The sequence below is a fragment of the Quercus robur genome, chromosome 4 (genome assembly GCF_932294415.1).
Source record: "Quercus robur chromosome 4, dhQueRobu3.1, whole genome shotgun sequence".
Taxonomy (NCBI): domain Eukaryota; kingdom Viridiplantae; phylum Streptophyta; class Magnoliopsida; order Fagales; family Fagaceae; genus Quercus; species Quercus robur.
The window spans coordinates 1,115,336-1,136,045 of NC_065537.1; the positions used below are offsets into that span (position 1 = coordinate 1,115,336).

Below are 20,710 nucleotides of genomic sequence, written 5' to 3' on the forward strand. Positions count from 1 at the left end.
CTCATCAAATCAAATCAATTTTTAGAAAAAAAAAAATTTTGAATAATATATCCAAGTGTTTAACAGGACAATCACCCAAAAAAAAAAAAAAACCTCATAGTATAACACATAACAAAATAAAGGTAGAGAACCACATTTAGTAGAATAAAATAAGCTAATATTGATATGTTATTTAAATAATAGGGTTTTAGGATATGAAAAATTTACAATTATAACCCTTAGCAACGGGGGCGGGGCGGGGCAGGGTGGGTTTAAAAATTCTAAACCCATCCCTGCCCCGCCCCGTGGTGCAGGGCTAAAATCTTGCCCCATCACCTTTGCGGGGCGAGAAAAACCCGCACGAGGTGAAGCGGGGCAAAATTGCTATCCCCACTTGTGGGTTCTTCACCACTAAAATAAAACTCAAAATTCTCTATTAGGTGAGAGATACCTCAAACACAAAGAAATTAAAAATGGTATTATTCTTTGACTTGAGAATTATTTTCCAAAATCTACATGTTTGCATGTCAACCTTTTGTGTGGAGAGTGGTGCTTCTCACGTTTTTATACACAAACTCAAAAGCCTCAATTATATAATGAAGAGCTATAAAATGAGAGAAAGACGTGAAGCACAAACTCGCACATCTTTCTTACAAGTCTTGGGCTAGTGATAGAAACTCAAAGAAAACATGATGAAGAAGTGTTGCTATTTGGCTATCTTTGTCCTCCTTTTTCATTTGGAGTTTTTGGCCATTCAACCTGTAAATGCGACAGCTAAAAGGGTGGTCGTTCCTCAAAATCCTGCAAATTATCTGTCTTTGACTTACTACCTTAACAAATGTCCAGATGCTGAGGGCATCATTCAGCAAAAAGTGGGAGCTTGGATTCAGAGGGATTTCACCTTGGCTGCTAGTCTCATTCGTTTACACTTCCACGATTGTGCTGTTCGGGTAAGTGTGTATATATATATATGGAGTTATGGCATGTTCATTGATTGGCCTTTTGTTATAGTCTTATTTATTTGTTGAAATTTGATTGAAAAATACCATTGTACCTAGCTAGAAAATGTATGGTTTTATAGAAAACTACTGTAATAATTTTCTCACATAATTTATTTTCATCTACTTTTCAAGTTTTAAATGTAGACATCATCATTATATATTTTAAAATGTGTATATCAATAATTTAGCACATGCACTTGTAGATATTGTATAAAAGAATATGTAAAATGAGTATGAGAAAATATTACCGATTAGAAATAATATATAATTAATTAAGTTGCAAACTTAAACCCACATAGTTTATAGATAAAATTTCTATAGATTACATCAATGAACTCATTTTTCATTGGTAAAACTTTTCCTTAGACATTCCTTTTGGAGGTTATAAGTTGAAAATCAACCTAATTACATGCAATCCAAAACAATAATCTCCAATATTATTAATTCATTAACTTATAATATTATAATGCGTGTCACATCTATGAATCTATGACATCATGCTTGTTTGGCTTAAACTTAATTTACATATTTTTGTGAACACAGCAAATTAAGTTTCTTAGCAAGGTATAATAATTTTGCAAATATATGATATTAATTTACTGCAAAGCTAATCTTCTAATCAAACTAGTCATATATCTTTATAATAAGTTCATTATGTGGTACAAGTAATTCTTATTAAAGAAAGGGTGGGAATTGCAGGGATGTGATGCATCCATATTGCTGAACTACAAAGGGAGCGAGAGGTCATCTTATGTGAGCAGCACTTTGAGAGGTTTCCAAGTGATTGATGACATTAAGGCAGAACTTGAGAAGAGATGTCCCAGAACTGTCTCTTGCGCTGACATTCTCACTGCTGCGGCTAGAGACGCCACTGTTTTCGCCGGAGGACCATTCTGGGAAGTCCCATTTGGACGTAAAGATGGTAGAATTTCTTTAGCCAAAGAAGCAGAAGTTGTCCCTCAAGGCCATGAAAACGTTACCGCTTTGATTGAGTTCTTCCAAACCAAAGGTTTGAATATACTCGACTTAGTCACTCTCTCTGGCGCACATACCATTGGTAGATGTACCTGTGGTGCAATTCTAAATAGGCTTTATAACTTCAATGGAACCAAAAATCCTGATCCCTCACTCAATACCAGCTACTTGAACTTGTTGAAGAAAAGATGTAAGCGTTCAACAGATTTGGTTTACCTTGATGTCATAACTCCAAGGACTTTTGACACTGTTTTCTACACAAATCTTCAGAGGAAAGTAGGGTTGTTAACAACAGATCAAGAACTCTATTCAGATCAAAGAACCTTACCCTTTGTAGAAGCAATGGCATCTCAGCCATTTCTATTTCAGAACCAGTTTATAGTGTCTATGACAAACCTTGGAAACGTGCAAGTTCTTACTGGGAACGAAGGTGAAATTAGAGCGAATTGCAACTATGTTAATCGTCGTTGAAGGGTGTGGTGGAGCATTTTATGTTCCCAGTTTTGCGTTCAAATAAATTGAAGGATTGAAGTCTTGAAGCAATTGGCTTGTTTGTCCCAAAATGTTAGAGAATCTGATTGGTTCCCTATTAAAGAGAGATTTCATATAGTTTTATGAAAGTTATCAATGCTACTCTTTACTTTTTTCTTTTTCTTTCTTATAAGAATGCTACTCTTACTAAGAATCATTAAAGAGTGATTTTCATTATTATTTGAGCATATAATCTCATGAGAATTATTAATCACTTCCTTAGTGAGATATTTTTACAGTATTCTATGTAGCAAAGGAGAAGGGAAAAAAGTACAATAATTTTTATTTCTTCTTCACTTCTAGAGGATGCCAATGCTCAAGAAGTTTTAAACTGTAACCTATATATAAAATATTAGATCAAGATCCTCTTTATTTGCTTTGAGATGGAAATGATTCAATTCATATAGTAAAAAATAAATGGGTAAATTACACTGTACCTAAATGGAGGTTTGGAAAAATATTATGTGTATTAGTGAATAGGTTGGTAGGAAGCCCCTTTGAATTGCATGGATTAAAAGATAGGATTACCCTAAGCCCATTGATGGGCTCTATTAACATCTTTATTAGGCATCTATTTCAACTTTTGACATTCTTCTTGCCATGTTAATAATAAATTGCTTTAAAAAATATTATTATGTTGTGGTACCGGGTAATCTAGGAATTGTTAATGGACAATAGATTCTGTTTTTCTAATGGCTCTAATTTCATGGACATGAATTATCTACCTTTGTTGGACCTTAGTGTTTTAATCATGATTTTGAAACTCAAACCATTAAAAGAACCAAAAAAAGAAGATATTCAAGAATTTTGAGATTGAATCAAGGTCAAATTGTAATGTGTCATTTTAGTTTTTTTAATGAAAGGAAATGCTAACAAATGCCCTTAGAGCATTAATTAATAATTCATTTAAAGAAAGTTTTTATAGGAAAAAAAAAGAAAAAAAGCAATTAATGTTTTGACAGCTTTTTTCATTTCTCATAAAAGTGGTGTCAAAACTTTTTTTTTAATAAATTGTTAACCAATACTCTAAAGGCACTCGTTAGCATGACCCTTTAACGAATATGATACTTCAATTGTATTTATGTATATTAATTTTTCATTCTTTACCAAGAGAATACATGTGGCCCAATGAAATATAATCCAGACTATCATTTTAGTGCCTTCTCTTGTGTTATTGGTAGCACATGGGCTTGTTTATAGGCCTCTTGATTTACAAGTAGGTCCATAGGTAACCAAAAATAGGCCCACTCCTTACCCTCCATAACATACTCATTCAATTTTTCCTTACAAAATACATCAGCCCATGTACAAGATAAAATAATACAAATAAACCCAATGAGGTAGGGCCTTGTGGGCTTTTAAAGTCTTTAGAAAAAAATATTAGCCAAAAAACAAAGTCTTTAGAAAAAATGAGCATTAGCAAATGTCATATCAAACCACATTTAGAAGAGAGAGAAAGAATACATACATACATATACATATACATATGCATATACATATATATATATATATATATATATATATATAAAGGTATGAAAAATTAGGTCACATCCAAATTTAGGTTTTAAAATGAATATTTAGTCGGTGGGTGATTTGAAGGAGATGAAATCACAGCAAAGTTGTCTAGTGAGGCCGAATGAGTATAACTTTAATCAAGGGAAGACTTTTAGCGTGAATAGGCTAATCAGTGGGGATGCAATTAGGGGTGTACTCAGTGTGGTTTGGTGTGGTTTTGGATCATATTTAGCATTGCACCATGCGGTGCAGTTTAAGGGCAAGTGTTTGTTAGTGGATTCCACCAAGTAGAATGAGGAAGACTCTTATGCCTCCACCCATGGTTGAGTAAAGAGTTCTACCAGGTACCTAATAGTGACAACTATAGTTGTGCAAGGTAGACTACAATGTTCGCCCTAACCATTGTTGAGTAAAGGGCATACTATTGGTGATGGTGATGTATGACACTTGGATTGTTAAGAAAAAGCTTATGTTCAAGGGAGAGATTAAAATTGAAGTACCACAAGTGATTTAGTAGCTAGAAAACTCACACATGAAGGGGGGAATTTGTTGTGATATTCACATGTGAATAGTGTAATTAACTAAGGAGTGAAGTCTCACATTGAACACTAATAAAAAGAGTGAGAGGTTAATTGAATACAGTTGGGCTCATACCAATAGGCTTAAGCCTTTTGAGTAAAGTGGTACTTTAACATGTTATATTAACTATTCAATTAGAATTTCTCAAATGTGTTAACTTCACAACACAAGGAGATACGGAAAATGATATTAATTATAAATTGCTATTTTTTTTTTTCATTTAAACTTTCATTATTTTATAAGGAAATGAAAAAAAAGGAATTATGGAAAGCTATGATTAATAAAATATAAATTATAAAGTGAACACTCAATTTTAATTTTTGATATAGAATTGGTTGTTGTTCTAGTCTTCTAGAATTTTTCCCTTTAATAAAAGTCAATCCAAAACTTGACATTTTTTATGGGAAAATTTTACTCTTCTTTTTCTTTTTTCTTTTTTGTGTAAAAGATAAAAAGTAATAAAGCCATTTTGCTCTCAAATGGTATTTTTTTGCTTAAAACTCTGTGGCCAACACACTGCCCACGAATAGCAAAGTAGTAAAGAATGACTCCCACCACTCAAAGAAAAGACAAGGTATATAAAGAACTTTTTAATTTATTTATAACTATCAATAATTCCATTAAAAACTTTGAATAGTGGTTGGAAACCCCTTTTTTTTTCTTTTCCACCAAAATAAAATAAGTCAGAAAGACAGAGAAAAAAAAATATTTTAAGATCCCAAGAGAATATAAATATACATAAAGACCCATTGAGACCCTTTTGAGATAGCTTTTGTTTCCATCATCTTGTGACTTGTCTTTCACTTTATACATCATCAGCAAAACAGAGAGAAAAAAAACAGTGAGTGATCATCATGACAAAGAGGGCGGTGCTGATAGGGTGCAACTACCCAGATACGAAGGCAGAGCTGAGAGGTTGTATCAACGATGTGAAGAGGATGCACCAGTGTTTGATGGACAAGTATGGATACTCAGAGGAAGACATCAATGTTTTGATCGACACAGATGAGTCTTACACTCAGCCAACAGGGAAAAACATCCGCAGGGCTTTGAAAGATCTGGTGCGATCGGCTGAGCCTGGAGATTCGTTGTTTGTGCACTACAGTGGCCACGGGACTCGTCTGCCAGCGGAGACTGGTGAAGATGATGATACTGGATATGATGAGTGCATTGTTCCCTGTGATATGAATCTCATCACTGGTTAATATCTCTTTCTTTCTCATCTTTTTTAATCTTCTTTTTTGTTTGTGTTATGGTTCCTTTTTTATTGTTTACTTTATGGGGTTTCTTTTTTCTTTTTTCTTTTTTCTCTTTTCTTTTTCATAATTCTGATGACTTTGATTTCAGATCTCTTTGTCTGATTGTGGAATTCTTGAACATGATCTAGAAATGGTCCTGAGTGATGCGTAGGTTTTCATTAGAAAAAAAAATAAAACAAGAAATCTTTCTTGAATTTCTCGAATTTAAGGAATGAGATGTGGATCATGATCCGTGACCCCTGGTTTTTTGTCATTTGATTCTCAATCTATATTTGAATTACAAGTAAAACATCATGATAAAAAACACTAAGAGAAATTTATGGAAGAGGCAATATGATCTGTTTTTCCAATGCTTGAAGGCAATGTCTCTTGGGTGAAATTTTTCCTCAAAAAAGTTTTATTTTTTATTTTTTTATATTGGGAGTGTTTTATTTAGTAACGTGCGTTGGAATTTGGAACCTTGGAAGAATTCAATTCATCATAATTATTATTAGCACCTTGACAGCTCAAAAGGATCATGGCTTTTGAATGGTTGAATCTCATCTTTCCTGATCAGAAAAAAGGGATGCTAGATGCTAACGCTTAATGGGGCTGTGTGTGTAAACAGATGATGATTTCAGGGATTTGGTAGACCAGATTCCAGAAGGTTGCCGGTTGACCATTGTCTCTGATTCATGCCACAGCGGTGGCCTCATTGATGAGGCTAAGGAGCAGATTGGGGAGAGTACAAAGCGTGAGGGAAATGGCTCAGGCTCAGGCTCTGGATTTGGATTTAAAACTTTTCTGAAACAGAGTGTGGAAGGTGCATTCGAGTCCCGTGGAATCCGCATCCCACATCGTCGTCATCATGAGGAGGAGGAAGAAGATGTTGACAGAGATATTGCTTATGGGGAGCACGGCTATGTGAAGAGTAGGTCTCTGCCACTCTCCACTCTCATCGAAATACTCAAGCAGAAAACCGGTAAAGATGACATTGATGTTGGGAAGCTGCGGCCAGCACTTTACAACATCTTTGGGGATGATGCAACCCCAAAGGTGAAGAAGTTCATGAAGGTAATCTTTGACAAACTTCAGCATAGGCAAGATGAAGGTGAAAGTGGAGAGGGCGGTGGGTTGTTGGGAATGGTTGGAAGTCTGGCTCAAGATTTCCTCAAACAAAGCCTGGAGGAGAACAATGAGGGGTATTCAAAGCCAGCCCTGGAGACACAAGTAGGTAGCAAGAAAGAGGCTTATGCTGGATCAATGCAGCGAGCACTTCCCGACAGTGGAATTCTGATTAGTGGCTGCCAGACTGACCAAACCTCAGCTGATGCTACTCCTGGAGGCAATGCTGCTGCAGCTTATGGAGCTCTTAGCAATGCAATTCAGACCATCATCGAGGAGACGGGTGGTGAAATCACCAATCAGGAGCTTGTTTTGAGGGCTAGACAGCTGCTAAAGAGCCAGGGTTTTAGCCAGCGACCCGGCCTCTATTGCAGTGACCATCATGTTGATGCTCCTTTTGTGTGCTGATCCACAAGTTTTTTTGATGTATTCATAGTGGGAATAAATTACAACGTGTTTTTGCATTTTGGTTGAGGTGTGTCTGTCTGATGTAATTGTATTGCTTTGCTTTGGATTTGGTAAATTAATCTATTCAAAAAGGATTTTCTATTTCATCTAATATTTAAATTAAAACAGTATGGTTTTTGATACAAAATTAGTTCAAGCAGAACTATGATCAATACAGCCTAGTAACCTATCGTCTTTTCACCTTTCGTGACAATGTTGACAACATACAAAATTGGAGCCAGATTCCAGAATCAAAAAAATCACAATGAATGGGACTGCACAGTGCCTTTGGATGGTGCAGAGTATGCCTTTAGTGCCTTTGGAGTGATAACGGATACAAACCGCTATAGCTTTGAGCAAAAAGCTGTTCATATCAATCGTCGATATCTTGTACCCATGCTAAATCTGCAATGTGCGCAAATAAAAATTATATTGATTTCCCCCATGTTTGAATTCCACAGAAGAAATAAATTCGATCAGGATACAAAAGATATGTAGTTGGAGGCTCATTCATAAGCTCTCTAAAGATGTATTTTTGGATCTTTCCCCCTGATATCAATAATATAGTGTTGTGGAGAGAGAGAGAGAGAGAGAGAGCAACCTTGAAGCACTAATTCAACCACTGTATTGGGGGAAAATTATTAAGTACTCTCAGAGTATCATAAATGTGTATTCTTCCCTCTCACATGAATGGTGGGTCCCACCATGAATTTAATTAGTGAGATCTACCGTTCATGTAAGAGAAGAGAGTACGCATTTATGATACTCAGGGAGTACACAATTATTTCCCTGCATTGGGAACAAGAAGCCCAACTATTCGGCGATTGTCTGCAGTGGTTTCTATATGCACCACATGCAGCTACTTGTGGCTTTGGGGGGCCTACATAACATTTCAGTACTCATTGATAAGTAATTATTTAAGTAGACAAAATATACATTAGTGCTCACAATTGAATTGAAAAAGAATCATTCATGGGGAAAACATGATCTCTTTTTTCTCTCCCCTGTAGGAGTTCCTTCTCTCTCAACATGGAGCGAGCCTTTTCTCCCTTAAGCTTTAGAGCCTAAGGGTGCTTCCTTCTCACTTTTCTAGTTTTCTTTTCTTACTACCTCACCTCTACTTTACCACATGACATGGAGAAAACCATCGTTGACAGCCTAAAAAACCTACAGCTTACTAAAGAAGAGGAGGAAGATATTTTCATATCATCCAATAGCACACCAGACTTGCTGGAAGAATGTGCACTGAATTTGTTTGGGAGATTGCTGGTAGATCGCCATCAAAATCAGCGAGCCCTTAAGAATACTTTGAGATCGGCATGGAAGATGGGTTCTAACCTTAGAATAGTTGAGATTGGAAATAATATCTTGCAATTCAAATTAAGTTCAATGTATCAGCTAGAGTGGGTGGGGAGAAGTGGGCCTTGGAATTTCGAAAATAATCTCCTACTCTTATGCCGATGGAGAAGGGGTTTATCATCAGCCAATTTGGTCTTCACTCATGCACCATTTTGGGTCCAAGTTTGGGGCTTACCATTCGAGCATATGACAGAAGAAGCTGGACGTGTATTGGTGGCAAGATAGGAAGAGTCATTAAGGTAGACAAACAGTCATGGCAAGCAGACCAAGCTAAGTTTATGCGAGTATGCGAGTAAGGGTAGACTTACCCATTGAGAAACCACTAAGAAGGGGTGGATATGTTACAAATATGGATGGAGAAAGATGTTGGGTATCTTTTAAATATGAGAGATTGTCCACATTCTGTTTCACCTACAGAAAGATTGGACATGATGAAAAGCATTGTGGTATGGTGATTGAGAAGCAACCATTGGAGCGACAATATGGAGAATGGATGAGGGTAGGGGGAACATCAAAAGGAACAAATGAAGGATCCAGAGCCTCGAGAAGTAGAAGTCACAAACCAAAGAGTGGAGGTGAGCCAGGAACAAAGTCCCAAACCACGGTGGGGGACCTAGTTGTTTCCATTCAAAGTGGAAATGAAGGGAGCGGTAGCCTAGATGGAAAAGACAACCTCGAAGAAAGGAAAAATTTTGAAAAAGAGAGACATGATGGAAGGTCAGATTGGTGTGTAGCAAGCAACCAGAGTGGATGGGACAACTTCGAATCTGAGAAGCAGGAATTAAGCAAGGAAAAGGGGCCACGTATTGCACAAAAGGTAACTAAAAGTTTTCTAGTCAAGGAGTTGTTCAAAACTAACGAGGAAGAGTTATCAATAGTGGGCCAGTCCATGAAGCCCAATAAGGATGAGCAAGAAGTAACAAGTCCACTTAAGCCCATGACAAGCAAGGAAAACAATGAAAGTGGAGATGTGCTAGTCGGCCCAAGTAGAGGAAAATGTGGGGCGGGTAAAGGGAATTTAAAAAAGATTGCAATGGAGGTTGGCCTATGAAGCTAGCATGAAGACCTAGGAGGTATTAGTGGGTATGAAGAGGCGTGAGAATACAAAGGAGCTAGCAGAAAGTGAAGCCCGGTTCCAAAAGAAAAGCTGTGATGGTGAAGGTAAGAAAAAAGAGAAAATTTGTGAGGAAACGCCGGTGGCTACTAGGCAGTACCACTGAGAGTAATGATTTCCTTAGGATGGAACTGCTGAGAGCTTGGGAACCTCCAGACAGTTAGAGTGTTAGGCGAATTAGTCCAACAGTGGGATCCCAAAATTGTTTTCCTTTCGGAAACAAAAATAAAGAAGAAAGCAATGGAAAAAGTAATGGAAAAAATCAATTTTGTTAATGGGCTTATTGTGCCTAGAAAGGGTAGGGGAGGAGGTTTAGCAATGCTGTGGAAAAGAGAAGTTGATTTGGAAATCATGGGATATTCCAAAAGCTTTATTGATGCGATTATCACAGAACAAGGTTCAGGTTTCAGGTGGAGAATTACAGGTTTTTATGGGAACCCAGAGGCATACAGAAGGAAGGAGTCATGGGAAGAACTTGCTGCTTTGAACAGAAAATTTCAACTCCCTTGGTTGTGCTATGGTGACTTCAATGAGATTCTATCTGGGGAGGAAAAGATTTGGGAGGTGGGGGGGGGGGGGAGGGGGCCTCCAAGATCCCAAAAGCAAATGGATGGCTTTAGGGAGGTGGTTAATGCCTGTGGTTTTAAATATTTGGGGTATAGCGGTCTTGATTTCACGTGGTGTAACATGCAAGAAAGGGAAAACCACATATATCTGAGGTTAGATCGAGCTCTCACCACCAACGAGTGGATTAACTATTTCAATGGAATAAGAACCCTCCATTTGGTAGATTCGACCTCTGACCATTGTGCTTTGTTGATTGTTGACTCCATTGCTGTGTAGCCCTCACGAAAGCATAGGTTCCATTTCAAGGAAATGTGGACAAAAAAAAAGGATTGTAAGGAAATCATAAAAAATGCTTAGGAGGGGTGCTTGCACCAAGGCACACCTGAAGGCATAGCTACATGTCTTCAAAACTTTTCAGCAGATTTGGTGAGATGGAATAAGTTGGTTTTTGGTTATGTGCCTAAGCATATCTAGAGCAAAAGGAAAGCTCTCAATGAGTTGACTCTCCAAGATAGAAACGGAATCATGGGGAAGGAGATAAACAGTTTACGAAGGGAGATTAATGATCTTCTTGATTGCGAGGAGATATTATGACATCAGAGGTCAAAAGTTCTTTGGTATGGTCAAGGGGATCGCAACACAAAGTTTTTTCTTTCGAAGGCTTCTCAGAGGAGAAAGAAAAATACAATTAGTGGCATCTGGGATGAGCATGGAAACTGGTGTAATACAAATGAGAGCATTGCAGCAACGGCTATTTCTTACTTTGAGACGCTGTTTACTACCTCTCACCCTAGCAGAATTTCAGAAGTCACTGATACAATCCCTACCAGAGTAATTGATGAGATGAATCAGAGATTGATTTCAACATATACAAGGGAAAAAGTGGAAGCAGCTCTGAAACAAATGTACCCCACAAAAGCCCCAGGACCTGATGGTATGTCTGCTATCTTTTTTCAAAAATATTGGATGTGGTAGGGAATGATGTTACGTGTATGGTTCTGAATGTGTTAAATTCTAATATGTCAATTGTTGATATAAATAGAACCAACATTACCTTGATCCCAAAAATCAATAGTCCATCCAAAATGTCTGATTTTCGGCCAATAAGCTTAAGCAATGTAGTATATAAGCTGGTATCTAAAGTAATTGCAAACCGCCTAAAAAACATCATCCCTCAGATTATATCTAAAAACCAAAGTGTTTTTCTTTTAGAGATGCTCATTACTGACAATGTTTTAGTCGCCCTTGAATTAATGCACTATCTAGAACATAAAAAGGAGGGGAAAGAAAATTTTATGGCGGTTAAGCTCGACATGAGTAAGGCCTATGATCGCGTGGAGTGGGGTTTTATTGAGAAAGTAATGGAAAAAATGGGCTTCCATGAAAAATGGATTCAACTAATTATGCAATGCATTACTATTGTTTCCTATTCTGTGATTATCAATGGAGCAGTCCATGGATGTATTTTCCCTACAAGAGGTCTCCAACAAGGAGACCCTTTATCTCCTTACTTGTTTCTGTTATGTGCAGATGGTTTCTCATCATTAATTAAGGATGCAGCAAGGAATCATATGTTGAGTGGAATCTCTATTTGCAGGGGATGCCCTATGGTTACTCATTTATTTTTTGTGGACGACAGCTTACTGTTTTGCAAAGCTACTGATCAAGAATGCCATAAACTCATTGAGATCATTGAGCTTTACAAAGCTGCCTCTGGTTAGAAAGTAAATGCTGAGAAGTCTTTTGTTTTCTTCAATCACAACACTCCTCATGAAAAAAGGTGTGAGGTGTTAAACATCCTTGGCCCAATGCAAGACACTAGGCATGGTAAATATCTGGGGCTTCTGTCCATTATTGGAAGATCTAAAACCGAAGTGTTTGCGAAAGTGAAGGAAAAGTTTGGGAGGAAATTGGCAAGGTGGAAGGGAAAATTATTGTCCATTAGAGGAAAGGAGATCCTGATAAAGGCCATAGCGCAAGTGGTACCCACTTATACTATGAGCTGCTTCTTAATCCCGAAAGCGTTATGTGAGGAGATTGAAGGAATGATAAGAAAATTCTGGTGGGGGCAAAGACAAGAAGAGTCAAAAATTGCGTGGGTGAGTTGGGAGAAAATGTGTAAAGCGAAGTCAAATGGTGGAATGGGTTTCATAACTTCCAAGCCTTTAACCTAGCAATGCTTGCTAAGTAAGGATGGAGACTTGTCAAATTCGGACTCTCTTTGTGCCAAAGTCTATAAAGCTAGGTACTACCCAAATGGGGATGTTTTAAATTCAAAGCTGGGTTGCAGTCCTTCTTATACATGGAGGAGTATTTTTAAAGTCCTGGAAGTGATCCGGAAGGGTACTCGATGGAGAGTAGGCAATGGAAGGATAATTCATATTTGGGAGGACAAGTGGCTCCCCACCCCAACAACCTTTAAGGTAATCTCTCCCCCTCGGCTTTTTGATGATTTCCCTATGGTTTTTGCCTTAATTGATGAAGATACTAGAAGATGGAAGGTTGATACATTGAAGACTTTATTCCTCCCTTTTGAGGTAGAAACAATCCTCAATATTCCACTGAGCTATAATCTTCCAGATGACAAAATAATTTGGGTGGGAAACAAAAGGGGGTAATTTTCAATGAAAAGTGCATATTACATTGCCCTCACTGTGATAAACTCATCAGGAAGTGGAGAGTGCTCTCATGGTGATCCTAGAACACCCATTTGGAAGCGGATTTGGCAATTAAAAATCCCCCCAAAAATAAGAATTTTCACATGGAAAGTTTGTGTTAATGCCTTGCCAACGATGTTAAATTTAAGAAGGAGAAGGGTGAACAAGGATGGAATGTGCTCCGTGTGTGGACTGGAAGTTGAATCTATTCTCCACGCTTTCTTCAAATGTGGTGTTGTGAAGGAAATATGGTATCAGTGGAAGGAGTGTCCAATTGTTATTGGGGTTGAAAATCTAGATTTCTCTGATTTGGCTTTAAAACTTTTATAGACAAGAACTCCTAGAGACCTGGAGCTTTTGGTCGTGGTAGCTTGGGCAATTTGGCATAATAGAAACTTAAGAGCGTTTGAGGCAATCAATCAGGGGGCTGATCAGGTCTAGAATTATGCAGTAAGTATGCTCTTTGATTATAAACAAGCTGCGATGTTTTTTTTTTGTTGGGTCCTTCTTCCTGTGAGGTTTGTTGGAAAAAGCCTCCAGCTGGGGTATACAAGATAAATGCTGATGGGGCAATTGCAGATGATGGAAGGCGTTTAAGTATAGGAATGGTTATAAGGGACTTTAGAGGAGAGGTTGTTGCTGCACTTTGTAGAGTACTTCCAGGCAATTTTTCTGTAGGGGAGACTGAAGCTTTAGCAGTCAAGGCAAGGATCCTGCTTGCAAAGGAAATGGACCTTTACCAAATTATTGTTGAATCTAATTCACTCTCAGTAGTTCAAAGCATTTCTTCCAAGGATTTCAGAGGAGAAATCGACTATATTTTCCATGGTATTCTTAGTTTCCTTGAAGGGTTTAGCAGCTGGCAGGTCCGGCACCTGAAAAGGGATTATAATAGGGTAGCGCATGAGCTTGCCCGTTTTGCTAGATGTAATGATATTAACTAGGTGTGGAGAGGTGTCTCCTCCAGTAGTGAGAAACCTGATCCACATGGATCGCTTGGAACTAGGCTGCTCTCTGTGCTTTGTTGTATTTCAATTTCAGGTCTAATGAAAGTCTTCTTATCAAAAAAAAAAAAAAAGTCCTCACAATTGAAGGACCAAAGCCAAAATGTATTACTCTCTAGCAAGCCAAAATACAGTCTTAATACCTCTACATTTTAACATGATGAACTAAAATATTAGGGTCAGAAAGAAGTATGCTTATTACTAGACAAGACATGTAAACACAGAATTCCCAGCCCGCCCCATCTTCGTTGATGGGTGTGGTTAGCTGAAGCATTTTATGTTCACAGTTTTGCATTCAAATAAATTGAAGGATTGAAGTCTTGAAGCAATAGGCTTGTTTGTCTCAAAATGTTAGAGAATTTGATTGGTTCCTATTAAAGAGAGATTTTATATAGTTCTATGAAAGTTATTAATGCTACACTTAGTTTTTTCTTTTTCTTTTTTATAAGAGTGCTACACTTACAAACAATCATTAAAGAGTGATTTTCATTATTACTTGAGCATATAATCTCATGAGAATTATTAATCACTTCCTTAGTGAGATATTTTTACAGTATTCTATGTAGCAAGGGAGAAGGGAAGAAAGTACAATGATTTTTTCTTCTTCTTCACTTCTAGAGGAATCCCAATGCTCAAGAAGTTTTAAACTGCAACCTATATATAAAATATTAGATCAAGATCCTCTTTATTTGCTGTGAGATGGAAATGATTCATTTCTTATAGTAAAAAATAAATGGGTAAATTACATTGTACCTAAATGGAGGTTTGGAAAAATATTATGTGTATTTGTGTATAGGTTGGTAGGATGCTCCTTTGAATTGCATGGATTAAAAGACAGGATTGTCCTAATCCCATTTTTTTGATACCAAATAAAGAACATTCATTCGTTAAAAAGCAGTCTACAGGTCAAACTAAAAAGTTAAGTCAGGCCTAAGCCTACAAAAGTGGACTGGGAATACAGTTGTGATATGGGCCATATACAATGGGCCCTAAGCCCATTGATGGGCTCGATTAACATCTTTATGAGGCATTTATTTCAACTTTTGACATTCTTCTTGCCATGTTAAGAATAAATTTCTTTAAAAAATATTATTATGTTGTGGTAACGGGTAACCTAATGGACAATAGATTCCATTTTTTTAACGGCTCTAATTTCATGGACATGAATTATCTACTTTTGTTGAACCTTAGTGTTTTAATCATGATTTTGAAACTCAGATTGTTAAAAGAACCAGAAAATGGAGAGGTTCAAGATTTTTGAGGTTGAACCAAGGTCAAACTATGATGTGTCATTTAATTTTTAATGAATACGATATTTCAACTGTATTTATGCATATTAATTTTTCATTCTTTACCAAGAGAATACATGTGGCCCAATGAAGTATAATCCAACCTATCATTTTAGTGCCTTCTCTTGTGTTATTGGCCAACACATGGGCTTCCTTATGGGCCTCTTGACTTACAAATAGGTCCATAAGTAGCCAAAAATAAGCCCACTCCTTATCCTCCATATCATACTCATTCAATTTTTCCTTATAAAATACATAGGCTTAGCCCATGTACAAGATAAAATAATACAAATAAACCCAAAGAGGACCTTGTGGGCTTTTAAAGTCTTTAGAAAAAATTAGCATTAACAAATGTCATATCACACCACATCTAGAAGAGAGAGGAAGGAATATATATATATATATATATATATATATATAATGGTAAGAAAGATTAGCTCACATTCAAATTTAGGTTTTAAAGTGAATATTTAGTAGGTGGGTGATTTGAAGGAGATGGAATCACAACAAAGTTGTCTAGTGAGACCGAACAAGTATAGCTCTAGTCAAGGGTGTAGTTATCTATCAAGAAAAGGGAAAACCTTTAGTGTGAATAGGCTAATTAGTGGGGATGCAATTAGGGGTGTACTTAGTGTGGTTTGGTGCGGTTTTGGGTCATATTTAGCATTGCACCATGCAGTGCAGTTTGGGGGCAAGTGTTTGTTAGTGAATTCCACCAAGTAGAATGAGGAAGACTCCCATGCCTGCACTCATGGTTGAGTAAAGAGTTCTACTAGGTACCTATTAATGACTCCTATAGTTGTGCAAGGTAGACTACAATGTTCGCCCTAACCATGGTCGAGTAAAGGGCATACTATTGGTGATGGTGATGTATGACACTTGGATTGTTAAGAAAAAGCTTCTATTCAAGAGAGAGATTAAAATTGAAGTACCCCTAGTGACTCCGTAGCTAGAAGACTCACACATGAAGAGGGAAATTTGTTGTGATATTCACGTGTGAATAGTGTGGTTGGCTAAGGAGTGAAGTTCCACATTGAATACTAATAAGAAAAGTAAGTGGTTAATTGAATACAGTTAAGCTCATACCCATAGGGTTAAGCCTTTTGGGTCAAGTGGTATCCATATGTTATATTAAGGGTTTGGCTTATCTCCAGTACTTTTTTACTGGAATCTCTTTTTGTTTTAATAAGGGACTACCACGTCACCCACTAACTAAATAAAATGTGGAAATTAAACCCACCACCACTTGCCATTATATATTTAAAACAAAATGATACGTCCAATTAAAAAAGTACTAGAGATAAGTCAAACTCTTATATTAAGTACTCAATTGGAGTCTCTCGAAGGTGTTAACTTCACAACACAAGGAAATAGGGAAAACGATATAAATTATAAATTACTATTTTTTTCATTATTTTATAAGGAAGAGAAAAAAGTGAAGAAAAGAAATATATGGTAAGTTATGATTGATAGAATATAAATTATAAAGTGAACACTCAATTTTAATTTTTGATTTAATATTTGTGTAAAAGGCACAAAAAAACATTAAATTAAATAATTAGGATATAAATTATAAACTGTAGCCACATCATAAAGTTGTGAAAATAGATATAGAATTAATTGTGGTTCTAGAATTTTTCCTTTTAATAAAAGTCAATTCAAAACTTTACATTTTTTATGGGAAAAATTTACTTTTTTAGGGGAAAATTTTACTCTTTTTTGTGCAAAAGATAAAAAGTAATAAAGCCATTATGCTCTTATATGGTATTTTTTGCTTAAAACTCTCTGGGCAACACACTGCCCATGAATAGCAAGTAGTAAAGAATGACTCCCACCACTCACAGAATAGAAAAGTTAAATAAAGAATTTTTTAATTTATTTATTACTATCAATAATTCCATTAAAAACTTTGAATAGTGGTTGGAAACCCCTTTTTTTTCTTTTCCACCAAAATAAAATAAATTAGAAAGACAAAGAAAAAAATTTATTTTAAGATCCCAAGAGAATATAGATATACATATAGACCCATCGAGACCCTTTACAGATAGCTTTTGTTTCCATCAATTGTGACTTGTCTTTTGAGGTAATTTGCAGGATAGCATTAGTGAGGGAAAGAATATGATAAGTTGACATGCGTTAGAAACAATATTGGAAACTAGCATCTCAAGTTTTAAAGGCTCGATTTCAATCTAAATATTGAGTCTTAAATACTCGAGTTCCACTTGCTAATCTAGGGTTTTTTTGCCATATAGATCTTGAGTCTTATGGACTCAAGTTTGTAAAAAGTAAATCCAAGTTCACAAGACTCGATTTCTATAGTGAAATAGATCAAAACAAATCAAATCGGGCAAGAACAGAGAAACAGAGAACAGAGGAACAGAAGAACAGAGAATGGAGGAAAAGATCAGGAAGGAAGAAGAAGGAGAAGGAGAAGAAGAAGAAGAAGAAGAGGAGGAGGAGGAGGGGAGGAAGAAGAACAGAGGACCAAATCGAGCAGGAAGAAGAAGACTCAGATTCGGAAGGAAGAAGAAAAGAACTGAGGAAGAACAAGAAACAAACTTGTTTATGGAATGGAAAGAATGGGAACTTGAGTTTTAAATCCTCGATTTCCACGTGGATTTTTTTCCGTATCAAACTACCATCACATGCAATTCGAGTCTTACAAACCCGAGTTGAACCTCTTAATTCGAGTTTAGAGTCTAGAGATGCTAGTTTGCTATATAGTTTTGCAAACATGATAACTAACTAAAATATTTCAAAAATAATGTTAAAAGAAAAAAAAATTCGAGCAAACAGTGAGTGATCATCATGACAAAGAGGGCAGTGCTGATAGGGTGCAACTACCCAGATACGAAGGCAGGGCTGAGAGGGTGTATCAACGATGTGAAGAGGATGTACCAGTGCTTGGTGGACAAGTATGGATACTCAGGGGAAGACATCACTGTTTTGATCGACACAGATGAGTCTTACACTCAGCCAACAGGGAAAAACATCCGCAGGGCTTTGCAGGATCTGGTGCGATCGGCTGAGCCTGGAGATTTGTTGTTTGTGCACTACAGTGGCCACGGGACTCGTCTGCCAGCGGAGACTGGTGAAAATGATGATACTGGATATGATGAGTGCATTGTTCCTTGTGATATGAATCTCATCACTGGTTAATATCTCTTTCTTTCTCATCTTTTTAAATCTTTTTTGTTTGTGTTGTTATAGTTCCTTTTTGATTGTTTACTTTATTGGGTTTCTTTTTTCTTTTTCATAATTGTGATGACTATGATTTCAGATCTCTTTGTCTGATTGTGGAATTCTTGAACATGATCTAGAAATGGTCCCAGGGTATATTCCTAAATGATGCTTAGATTTTCATTGGAAAAAAGACAACAAAAAATCTTTCTTGAATTTCTCGAATTTAAGGACTGATGTGGATCGTGATCCGTGACCCGTGGTTTTTTGTTATTTGATTCTCAATCTATATGTGCCTTACAAATAAAACATCATGATTAAAAACATTTAGAGAAATTTATGGAAGAGGCTATATGATCTGTTTTTCCAATGCTTGATGGCAGTGTCTCTTGGGTGAAATTTTTCCTCAAAAAAGTATTCTTTTTTAATTTTTTATATTGGGAGTGTTTTATTTAGTAACGTGCGTTGGAATTTGGAACCTTGGAAGAATTCAATTTCATCATAATTATTATTAGCTCCTTGACAGCTCAAAAGGATCATGGCATTTGAATGGTTGAATCTCATCTTTCCTGGTCAGAAAAAAGGGATGCTAGATGCTAACGCTTAGTGGGGCTGTGTGTGTAAACAGATGATGATTTCAGGGATTTGGTAGACCAGATCCCAGAAGGTTGCCGGTTGACCATTGTCTCTGATTCATGCCACAGCGGTGGCCTCATTGATGAGGCTAAGGAGCAGATTGGGGAGAGTACGAAGCGTGAAGGAAATGGCTCAGGCTCAGGCTCAGGCTCAGGCCCTGGATTTGGATTTAGAAATTTCCTGAAACAGAGTGTGGAAGATGCATTTGAGTCCCGTGGAATCCGCATCCCACATCGTCGTCATCATGAGAAGGAAGAAGATGTTGACAGAGATATTGCTTATGGGAAGCACGGCTATGTGAATAGTAGGTCTCTGCCGCTCTCGACTCTCATCGAAATACTCAAGCAGAAAACCGGTAAAGATGACATTGATGTTGGGAAGCTACGGCCAGCACTTTACAACATCTTTGGGGAAGATGCAACCCCAAAGGTGAAGAAGTTCATGAAGGTAATCTTTAACAAACTTCAGCATAGGCTCGATGAAGGTGAAAGTGGAGAGGGGGGTGGGTTGTTGGGAATGGTTGGAAGTCTGGCTCAAGATTTCCTCAAACAAAGCCTGGAGGAGAACAATGAGGGGTATTCAAAGCCAGCCCTGGAGACACAAGTAGGTAGCAAGAAAGAGGCTTATGCTGGATCAATGAAGCAATCACTTCCCGACAATGGAATTCTGATTAGTGGCTGCCAGACTGACCAAACCTCAGCTGATGCTACTCCTGGAGGCAATGCTGCTGCAGCTTATGGAGCTTTTAGCAATGCAATTCAGACCATCATCGAGGAGACAGGTGGTGAAATCACCAATCAGGAGCTTGTTTTGAGGGCTAGACAGCTGCTACAGAGCCAGGGTTTTAGCCAGCGACCCGGCCTCTATTGCAGTGACCATCATGTTGATGCTCCTTTTGTGTGCTGATCTACAAGTTTATTTGATGAATTCATAGTGGGAATAAATTACAAAGTGTTTTGGCCCTTTTGGGTGAGGTGTGTCTGTCTGATGTAATTGTACTGCTTTGCTTTGGATTTGGCAAATTAATCTATTCAAAAAGGATTTTCTATTTCATCTAATATTTAAATTAAAACAGAAAGGTTATTGATACAAAATTAGTTCAAGCAGAACTATGATCAATACAGCCTAGTAACCTATCGTCTTTCACCTTTCGTGATAGTGTTGACAATATACAAAATTATATCACAAAAAAATTGGAGCCAGATTCCAGAATCAAAAAAATCACAATGAATGGGACTGCACAGTGCCTTTGGATGGTGCAGAGTATGCCTTTTTCTTTTTCTTTCCCGTCTTTCCTCTTCTTCAGTGATAACCTTGCATGGGCTCCTTCAAACATTTTATGTTCCCTGCTTCAAAAATGTTGCATCTTGGCAGGAGTGATAACGGATACAAACAGCTATCACTTTGAGCAAAAAGCTGTTCATATCAATCGTCGATATCTTGTACCCATGTTAAACCTGCAATGTGCGCAAATAAAAATTATATTGATTTCCCCCATGTTTGAATTCCACAGA

The 20,710-nt window shown here is 37.2% G+C and overlaps 3 protein-coding genes across 8 annotated transcripts in view; 2 read left to right on the forward strand and 1 right to left on the reverse strand.

Moving 5' to 3' along the window:
* Positions 1 to 617: 617 nt before the first annotated feature.
* Positions 618 to 2,601, forward strand: LOC126720286 (peroxidase 7-like). The gene is made up of 2 exons (XM_050422610.1): positions 618 to 929; positions 1,680 to 2,601. The coding sequence occupies exons 1-2, from the start codon at positions 669 to 671 to the stop codon at positions 2,424 to 2,426; spliced, it is 1,008 nt and encodes a 335-aa protein (XP_050278567.1). The 5' UTR covers positions 618 to 668; the 3' UTR covers positions 2,427 to 2,601.
* Positions 2,602 to 5,259: 2,658 nt separating this feature from the next.
* Positions 5,260 to 20,249, forward strand: LOC126720288 (metacaspase-5). Of its 5 annotated transcripts, none has more exons than XM_050422614.1 (3): positions 5,260 to 5,495; positions 18,250 to 18,534; positions 19,189 to 20,249. In XM_050422614.1, exons 1-3 carry the CDS (start codon positions 5,435 to 5,437, stop codon positions 20,100 to 20,102), a joined length of 1,260 nt encoding a protein of 419 aa, XP_050278571.1. In that variant the 5' UTR covers positions 5,260 to 5,434; the 3' UTR covers positions 20,103 to 20,249. The 5 variants fall into 5 exon arrangements, with proteins under 5 accessions (XP_050278571.1, XP_050278575.1, XP_050278574.1 ...); XM_050422618.1 differs by lacking the exon at positions 18,250 to 18,534 and adding an exon at positions 6,447 to 6,753 and having other exon boundaries at positions 5,289 to 5,780; positions 19,505 to 20,249; XM_050422617.1 differs by lacking the exon at positions 18,250 to 18,534 and adding an exon at positions 6,447 to 6,929 and having other exon boundaries at positions 5,294 to 5,780; positions 19,681 to 20,249.
* Positions 7,618 to 20,710, reverse strand: part of LOC126720287 (protein FORGETTER 1) — a 39,254-nt gene continuing 26,161 nt past the window's right edge. The window contains exon 32 of one of the 2 annotated variants that reach the window (XM_050422613.1): positions 7,618 to 7,795. In XM_050422613.1, the coding sequence (XP_050278570.1) occupies positions 7,764 to 7,795 (32 nt within the window). In that variant the 3' untranslated portion in view covers positions 7,618 to 7,763. Of the gene's footprint in view, positions 7,796 to 20,224; positions 20,654 to 20,710 lie in introns of those variants that run through there. The other variant, XM_050422612.1, reaches the window with a different exon arrangement.

Coding starts and splice junctions, on each gene's coding strand:
- LOC126720286 (XM_050422610.1), top strand. CDS start 669: ATGATGAAGAAGTGTTGCTATTTGGCTATCTTTGTCCTCCTTTTTCAT. Junction 930..1,679: donor TCCACGATTGTGCTGTTCGG/GTAAGTGTGTAT, acceptor TGGGAATTGCAG/GGATGTGATGCATCCATATT.
- LOC126720288 (XM_050422614.1), top strand. CDS start 5,435: ATGACAAAGAGGGCGGTGCTGATAGGGTGCAACTACCCAGATACGAAG. Junction 5,496..18,249: donor TACGAAGGCAGAGCTGAGAG/GTTGTATCAACG, acceptor CAGGGCTGAGAG/GGTGTATCAACGATGTGAAG. Junction 18,535..19,188: donor TGATATGAATCTCATCACTG/GTTAATATCTCT, acceptor GTGTGTAAACAG/ATGATGATTTCAGGGATTTG.